Here is a 9,383-nt window from a genome sequence, read left to right on the forward strand (position 1 = left end):
AAGCCCTGAAAGTACTTATTTTTGTCAATCTCTGCATGTATAACTGACAAGCAACACAGCACAGAGTAGAGCAGAAAACCTTTATAAACATTATATAAACATTTAGCATCTGACAAGAGTGCATGAAATCAAACTATTTGATATAATGCTCTCTGATTAAGATCCAACACAGAAATTATTGCACATTTAAGTTCTCATTTTTTCAAGGGATATCTGAAAATACAATGGTCAAATCAGTGTGGATTTCCATGACACCTATTAGACACACACAAACAACCAAAGCAAGTGTCTAATTCTTGACTCACATTGCAATTTGATCATACAAAGCTATTATTCAAAGCCAATTTAAACAAGTTGAATTGTCTGCTTTCACCAAAGCAATCACATGTAAAGGTGCACTATGCAGAAATCACTATTTCCTGATTGCTAAAATTATAATAGTTTGTGACAAAACAAGCAAGTATAGTGTACTGTAGAGAATCACTGTAACATCTAAACTGCTGTGAAATATATCTTCCATAACCAAAAATAATTGTATTTTCAGCTGGTGTACAAACTGAAAGTAAAAGGCACAAAAAAAAAATGTAAGAATGGGAAGAATAGAAATAGTGCACATAACAGCTCTACTACCAATTCTTAGACTTGCTTTCAATGAGAAAGAAATGTGAGTTATAGATCTGTCAATGTAAATTTGGTCAGGTGGCCCAGAAAGTTAAATATTGCAGCTTTAAAGCCAGTGACATACATTACCCTGTTTTCATCACAAAGAATCCACTGCAGCCTGCTTGAAGGACAACATTAGTCTTAACCTTGCTAACAGAAAAAATAAATAACTAATTGAACATACTGTAAGGCGTGATAAGAAAAAGGCAAGCTTGAACTCAAGGCAAATGTTTCAGGATCAGGAAGGAGATGATAGTGGTTGGTGAAAGCTGAGGGCCTTGAACCACAAATATACTTTGAGCAGCAAAGACAATGATAAAGATCTCACCCACCCAACTGGGCTTCCGAGTAAAGAGATCAAACACCACCCAACTGGGTTATCCACCCAGAGAACTGACTCAAATAAGGACATTTTTGGCACTATCCTCAGAGTTCATACAAAGGGAATTGGATGTGTACTACCAAAGAACAGTTCCATTCACAGTATGTATATACAATATGGCAGTAGTACATGCCAATACATCCCCAGTCATGAAGAGTCTAACCGTAATAACCACTGTTAATAGTTTAGGCTTCAATACATGGACATCACCTGAACATGACAAAATAATGATAAAAGCAGCTCTGATAACAAAGTTCCCTTGTAAATACACAGGTACCTACTCAAATAAAGGAAACACCAACATAGTGTCTTAATATGGTGTTGAGCCACCAGAACAGCTTCAATGAGCCTTGGCATAAATTCAACAAGTGTCTGGACCTCTATTGGAGGCACCATTCTGCCACGAGAAATTCCATAATTTGGTGTTTTGTTGGAGGAAAACACAGTCTCAGGTGCTGCTCCAGAATCTCCCATGTGTTCAATTGAGTTGAGATCTGGTGACACACCACTTAAACCCCCTATACTCCTTTGAGACCTTTCTTTCAAAGTCACTGACATCTCTTCTAGCCATGGTAGATAAATAAAATGGGCAACTGGGCATTTTTATACATGACGCTAAGCATGATGGGATGTTAATTAACTCAGGAACCACACCTGCTTTCAATATACTTTGTATCCCTCATTTACTCAAGAGTTTCCTTTATTTTGTCAGTAACCAGTACATAATCACATTGGTTTTCTGAATGCATCAATAACAATGTGACAATGTATAACTTGACAATATGTCCATAACTTGACGTTGTGTAAAATTGTGAATTCTGAGAGATTAAAACTGTATAAATATTATGTTCAGCAATAGAACAGGATCAAATCTCAGAATGGCAACAGTGTGACAACATCAAACACTGACAACAAGTTCCGGATAGTTAGTGCTTACATGGGGACAGAAAAAAAAAAAAAAAAAGCATTGACAAAAAACAAAAACAATCAGTGAAAAGAACATTAACAAACAGCATTTAAAATTATGGCACAAGCACTTACCATCAACTATATATTAAATACAATTTCTGCACTTTCAGTTATCAAAAGCAATTCCCCTTAAATGTATAAATCAATTTTACACATCCTCCTAACCACCTGTCATTGTTACACTAGCAGCGACATGTTGAATTTAGATGAACACAGGCCAGTTTATAAGTGAGTAGATGAGGGAGGGCAGCACTCCAAAACTGTCCCATTGTGGATGTGATTTGATCGCAACTAAAATACATAACCAAAATAATCTTGAACATTCCAACTGAACACAGCATAGGAGCAAAGGCCTCTGATGTTCCAAAAATTAGATCAGTCACTCTCTCCATTTCTTCTTTGGGCTGAATGGGAGAATGTTCCAGCCTCTTCCTCACCAACACACCTCTCCCAGCTTGAGTGTGGTCCCTCCCTGCTTATAACCATCCAGTTGCCACAGATCTGTGAAGGGATATCAATGAAGAGGCACAGGTAGGGGCTAGAGATGAGTTTGGTATTAGGCCAGAGAGGGGTGAGGTTTAGGGATTGGTTTGGTATTAGGCAAGAGAACGGTAGGGGCTAGGGATGCGTGTAGTATTAGGGGAACCTCTTCAGTCTCTTCTGTGCCTGTGGAAAGTATTATTTTCCAGACCTAGAGAGGAGGGTGGGACTAGCCTACAAGGGACAGTTAAAAGGTCCAATCACAGGAAGTGATATATTCTCAGCCGGTAAGAAGTCTGGACTGGAGTGAGGGTTTAAGAGTTCTGGATGGCAAGTCCAAACCCTCCATCCCTTTACTCTCTTCCTCCCATTCTGTCTCGTTCAGCTTTTCCTCTCCTCCCTCAGAAAGTGGAACCGTCACAAACAATGTTCTGGTCTCGGCTGGGGAACAGCTCCATCTGCCAGTAGCGCGGGTCAGCATACACTGGCAGGGTCAAAGCAAAGGTCACAATGAGGTCAAACTAAATGCAAACTTGTATAGGTCTAAAAATAAAATAAAAATTTCCTACGGCCTCCTCCACGTCTCCTGATGTACTGGCCTGTCTCCTGGTAGCGCCTGCATGCTCTGGACACTACGCTGACAGACACAGCAAACCTTTTTGCCACAGTTCGCATTGATGTGCCATCCTGGATGAACTGCACTACCTGAGCCACTTGTGTGGGTTGTAGACTCTGTCTCATGCTACCACTAGAGTGAGAGCACCGCCAGTATTCAAAAGTGACCAAAACATCAGCCAGGAAGCATAGGAACTGAGAAGTGGTCTGTGGTCACCACCTGCAGAATCACTCCTGTTTTGGGGGGTGTCTTGCTAATTGCCTATAATTTCCACCTTTTGTCTATTCCATTTGCACAAAAGCATGTGAAATCTATTGTCAATCAGTGTTGCTTCCTAAGTGGACAGTTTGATTTCACAGAAATGTGATTGACTTGGAGTTACATTGTGTTGTTTAAGTGTTCCCTTTATTTTTTTGAGCAGTGTACTTGTGTATTGATTTTAAGAAAGGCATTGATGTTTATGGTTAAGTACATTCAAGCAACGATTGTGCTTTTTTTTGTGCAAATGTGCTTTTGTTAAATCACCCGTTTGGCGAAGTAGGCTGTGATTCAATGATAAATTAACAGGCACCGCATCGATTATATGCAATGCAGGAGACAAGCTCGATAAACTAGTATTATCATCAACCATGTGTAGTTAACTAGTGAATGTAAAGATTGATTGTTTTTTATAAGATAAGTTTAATGCTAGCTAGCACCTTACCGTGGCTCCTTGCTGCACTCACATAACAGGTAGTCAGCCTGCCACGCAGTCTTCTCGTGGAGTGCAATGTAATCGGCCATAATCGGTGTCCAAAAATGCCGATTGTTATGAACTTGAAATCGGCCCTAATTAAAATCGGTCAACCTCTAGCACAAACACACCATATTCAAATAATGAACTAAAAATGACAACAGTATACATGTAAGTATGTTTGTGTTCTCACCCATATCTCCCGGTCCCAGCCAGAGGTTGAAGGAGCTACAGTGTTTTTGACAGCGGTGGACAGGGACCACTCGAACCGTGGGTAGCCCTTCTCCTACCACCAGCCAGCCCAGCACTCGCACCCCCTAAAACACACACAATACCACTGTACCAATATGCTGCTGTATCACACCAAACACCATAACAACAAACATGCATGTTTGTATATTTGGGCTGTGTTCGAGGCCAGACTCACTCTGCTCTGAGAGTTGGCACTATGCGTGACCAGGCAACGCTGCAGTGTTGTTCCAGCGCTGTCCAGTAGAGGACATAGCTCAGCTTTGGGGAAAAGCCACCTCAACACCTTCTCTCTGGCACCAGATGTAAACCTCCTAGGGAGTGGAGGGCGGAGGAGAGGCGAGAGAGAAGAGGTGATTTAGTCAGATGAGTATAACAGAAATGCATCCTTGTTTTCTTTCCTTGGAGACCTGTTTTTAAAATGACCAAGTCATGCTCATTACAGTGCAGTCAGAAATAGTATTCAGACCCCTTGATTTTTCCCCACATTTTGTTACGTTACAGCCTTATTAAAAAAAAAAAAAAACATTCCCCTCAATCTACACACAATACCCCATAATGACAAAGCCAATAGGTTTTTTGAAATTTTTGCTAATGTATGTTTTTTGAAATATCACATTTACATAAGTAGTCTGACCCTTTCGTAGGTACTTTATTGAAGCACTTTTAGCAGCGATTACAGCCTCGAGTCTTCTTGGGTATGACACCACAACTGTATTTGGAGAGTTTCTCCCAGTCTTCTCTGCATATCCTCTCAAGCTCTGTCAGGTTGCTGCACAGCTATTGTCAGGTCTCTTCAGAGATGTTCGATCGGGTTCAAGTCCGGGCTCTGGCTGGGCCACTCAAGGACATTCAGAGACTTGCCAGAAGCCACTCCTGCAATGTATTGGCTGTGTGTTTACGGTCGCTGTCCTGTTGGAAGGTGAACTGTTGCCCCAGTAGGAGGTCCGGAGCAGGTTTTCATCAAGGATCTCTGTGTACTTTCCGCGCCGTTCATCTTTCCTTCGATCCTGACTAGTCTTTCAGTCCCTGCCACTGAAAAACATCCCCACAGCATGATGCCGCCACCCCCATGCTTCACCGTAGGGATGGTGCCTGGGTTCCTCCAGACATGACATTCAGGCCAAAGAGTTTAATGTTGGTTTCATCAGACCAGAGAATATTGTTTTTCATGGTCAGAGTCCTTTAGGTGCCTCTGGCAAACTCCAAGGGGGCTGTCATGTGCCTTTTACTGAAGAGTGGCTTCCATCTGGACACTCTACCATAAAATACTGATTGGCGGAGTGCTGCAGAGATGGTTGGGTTTCTGGAAGGTTCTCCCATCTTCAGAGGAACTGACCAAGGCCCTTCCCCAGATCCTGTCTCAGAGCTCTACGGCCAATTCCTTCAAACTCATGGCTTGGTTTTTGCTCTGACATGCACTGTCAACTGTGGGACCTTATATAAACAGGTGTGTGCCTTTCCAAGTCATGTCCAATCAATTGAATTTACCACAGGTGGACTCCAATCAAGTTGTGGAAACATCTCAAGAATGGTCAATGGAAACAGGATGCACCTGAGCTCAATTTCAAATCTCATAGCAAAGGGTCTGAATCATTATGGAAATAAGGTATGTTTCTTTTTATATCCAATACATTTGCAAACATTGTTTTCACTGTCATTATGGGGTATTGTGTGTAGATTGCTGAGGGAAAAATGTATTTATTCCATTTTAGAATAAGCCTAATGTAACAAAATGTGGAAAAGGATCTGAATACTTTCCAAATGCACTGCATGTGTGTATAGTTGTGTGTCTCTGTGTTTATCTACATATACACGCACACCAGGTAGCCTAGCGGTTAAGAGTGTTGGGCCTGTATCCCGGAAAGGTCTCTGGTTCGAATCCCAGAGCCAACTAGGTGAAAAATCGATGTTCCCTTGAGCAAGGCACTTAAACCCTAATTGCTCCTCTAAGTTGCTCTAGATAAGACCCAGGGTGGAAGTTTTACTTTTTGTTCCAACGGCCACTGTGGCATGCAGATCAAAACAAATCTACCAGCCACTCTGATTTTTTTTTTACCAGCCTAAGTGTTTTTTCATCATAATCACACCAAAAATCACAAATGACGGACGAGTATGCTTTGTAATGTGGTATTTTGCTGAATTCAATTTCATTTTTGGGATCTGTCTTTTAACCAATGTATGTCAAATAAATCATTTAGATACAATAGTAAAAAGTAAAACCGCTTAACAGTTCTACAACTGAACATCAAGAATCAACAAAGTGCATTCCCTGCCACAAAATTCTGAGTGATACGACTTGTTAATGATTATTATTAGTTCAGGGTACATATGTTTATTTTTGAGCACACAAATAAATTCAGGAGCAAAATTAAATTGTGAGTGTCTTAATGATAAGACATGACCAAACATTTATGATTTTTTTTTGCAGTGTTCCATGCTCAATCAAGCACAATGTACCCCCAAATATTTGACTGATTAGGTGACAAATGTTCAGCTGCCCCTTTAAGAGGCAGGCCATTACTGTGGTAACAGCACTTAGTGTCTGTCAGGGATGAGATTCTCTGTGTCAAACAGTTGCAGCAAACTCAAACTAATATTGAGCAACTAGCCAAGAAACACGAGGACAAAGCCACACTTTAGTAGCCTTTCAGGTCAATTTGACCAACTTCTACATTTGGGCTTCAGTTTAAAATTATTTTTTTTAAATAAAAAATAAAAATGTTCCCAAATGCTGTGTGTGACCAGCTGCCAACGTGGCTGGTGATATTTTTACCCGCCAATGCCAAAGTCTCCCCGCATTTGGCGGGTGTTAATTTCCCACCCTGCTAAATGTCTAAAATGTAATGTAAATGTACCAGAGCAGGGTAAAGTTTGCAGGGCCCTGTGGAAAACCCTCATCATGTGACAGTAGGTTGTCTTCCTCCAGTAGTATACTCATGGAGCTGGAGTGGGCTGAGTAGAGCTCCTCTAACTGCTGCCTCTGCAGACACAGAGACTCCCCACCCTACATAAAGACAGAGGACATATGTCAGGCACAGCTGCAGACAAGACTAACTGCGGATGTTAGCTAAATGAACTAGCTCAATAAAGATCTTTCTGTGGTGGATCTGTAAACAATGAGCAGACTTGACCCTCACTTTCAGGGAAATTGTTGTTGTTCAGTCTTTCTTTATTGTTAGTGGTGGACGTACCTTGAGCAGCACAGGCTGTGGACCTCTGCGCATGGCTGCAGACTCTCTGAGGGTCTCAGGGACCTCCAGCACAGAGGACACCTCAGCACAGCCAGAACAGTTGACCAGGCCCTGTCGCAGAGCCCCTGCACTCCACCACTCATGGAAACCTACAGGAGAGAGGAGAGAGCAGCTGCTGTTACACACACTGGCTAGGAACAAAGACCCATTGTCTTTAGTGAACAACTATGGATAGTGTCTAAAATAGTGTTTTAGACTTACTGTACCTTGCAGGTTGTATTTCTTGGCAATGGGCAGAGCCAGCAGTCTGATGTGGCTGAGGGGAGAGGACCAGTTATGTCCCCCCGTGTACGTCACACCTAGCTGGGGCCGAGTCTGGGGGTAGGTGAAGGCCAGCACCACCACCACCAGAAAGCCTACTGCTACCACAAACTACAGTATGGAAAAAGAGGAACTAGTGAGAGGATGGTTCATCAATGCAGGGATTGACATTAAGGGTTTTCTTATTGCTCAGGGAAAGTGACCTGAGCAATCATGCAAGATGAGCCTGCTCTGTGGTTTCCCCATTGGGTAGGTTCTTGTGTTTTACTGATCACAAACAAAATGCAAAGAATTCTAGTATCTGTTCTTTCTGGTTCCTCCCCTGTAGGTGCAAATAGCCACTTAAGATTTTTCTGCAAGCGATCATAATCTTTGGGCAACCCAAAAATACTCCTGACTTTCCTGATGGGCAAGTGCCTTTTAGACAGTCCCTGTGTATGATCTTACATGAGTGTGTGTGTGTATCTTACCTTGATGGTGGCTCGAAGGATGGGGAATTGTGGTGGGTCTCTTCGAGGCTCGTTGGTCTCCAGGACTTGTTTGATAAACTTCTCGATCTCCCTCTCTGACATGCCATAGCGATACCCCGACTGGCGGAGAATATCGATGCTCTCAGACAGCTTGTCGTAGATGCAAGGCTCACTCAGTGTGGTGCCCATGGCAAACAATGTGGTCCAACTGATTTCAGTCAACAGTTAATTTAGGAGGACAGTGCCTCTAGCCTTCGGGTTGCAGCTGCGTCACTCATATTGTCTTCCCTGTTTGAAGTTGAAGAGGTTGGTAAGACAGCACTTCCAAAGCCCCAAACAGAAGATACACAAACAATCCTGATTATAGTGCTGAACTTGGCATTGGACTGTGGTCAAAAATGCATTCAGAGGCCGATGTTAACTGTATGCAATAAGTAGTAATTTGCATGTGTGAACAATATCAACAAACAATTGAGGTTAAAAAAAACGTTGGACAGAAGCTAAACAGGCAGATAAATCTTTCCTTAGAAATCCACAATGTACAGAACGCATCTAACGTTACTAAGTTCAACTCTATGTCAATCTAACCCTTGGAGATATTTGTTATTCTAACGTTGTCGTTTTACCTTTATCATACAGTGAGTGTGCCAGCGACAGCAGTGGGGTAAACAAATAAATAATGCTAACGTTAGCTAGCTAATTGGCTAGGACCCTAACTTAGCTTCGCTACTTTTAACAGGTATAGCTAGCTAGATTTCATAAGATCAAGAAAACGTCATATTTTAAACAGTGATCTTGAACTCACCGGCTTTTTTTTTTTACAGATCTATTGTCTCGTTCATATTTAGCTTCGTGTCGACCAAGCAACCTTTCCCACTTGCTTGCTGTTTGATAATTTGCGGTCGTCACTAGTTACCACAGCCTTAAAGTCATAAACCACCTCCGCCAATTTCTACAATTTATCTTCTTAAAATCAGATGTTAAACCTAACTTTAACCACACTGCTAATCTTATGCCTAACCTAAATGTTTGTTTTCATACATTTTTATGATAGGCCTATAGACAATTTTTACTTTGTGGCTGTGGAAACCAGAATTTACCGATGTCACTTGACTTCCCAGTTGGACAGATTCACGTTGAGACTGTCAACAGCATATTCGTGTAGTAAAACTCAAGATTGATGTTTAAAAAAAACTATTTGTAAAATATGAATGAATTAGTATATATTAATACACGTGTTATTTTTGTATTGACAGTATATCTTTTTTATTTTACATGTATATGAGAAATGTGTTGATGAATCTGC

General features: G+C 41.5%; 1 protein-coding gene across 3 annotated transcripts; it reads right to left on the bottom strand.

Annotated features, from left to right (window-relative positions):
- Positions 1-66: 66 nt before the first annotated feature.
- LOC129815245 (bombesin receptor-activated protein C6orf89 homolog) lies at positions 67-9,361 on the bottom strand. Of its 3 annotated transcripts, none has more exons than XM_055868857.1 (8): positions 8,883-9,333; positions 8,078-8,365; positions 7,553-7,718; positions 7,287-7,435; positions 6,951-7,099; positions 4,271-4,406; positions 4,037-4,160; positions 67-2,978 (listed from the first exon to the last, which is right to left on the bottom strand). In XM_055868857.1, exons 2-8 carry the CDS (start codon positions 8,264-8,266, stop codon positions 2,896-2,898), a joined length of 996 nt encoding a protein of 331 aa, XP_055724832.1. In that variant the 5' UTR covers positions 8,267-8,365; positions 8,883-9,333; the 3' UTR covers positions 67-2,895. The 3 variants fall into 3 exon arrangements, with proteins under 3 accessions (XP_055724832.1, XP_055724833.1, XP_055724834.1); XM_055868858.1 differs by having other exon boundaries at positions 8,078-8,398; XM_055868859.1 differs by lacking the exon at positions 6,951-7,099 and having other exon boundaries at positions 7,548-7,718; positions 8,883-9,361.
- Positions 9,362-9,383: the final 22 nt, after the last annotated feature.

This window comes from Salvelinus fontinalis, chromosome 18, assembly GCF_029448725.1.
Source record: "Salvelinus fontinalis isolate EN_2023a chromosome 18, ASM2944872v1, whole genome shotgun sequence".
NCBI lineage: Eukaryota > Metazoa > Chordata > Actinopteri > Salmoniformes > Salmonidae > Salvelinus > Salvelinus fontinalis.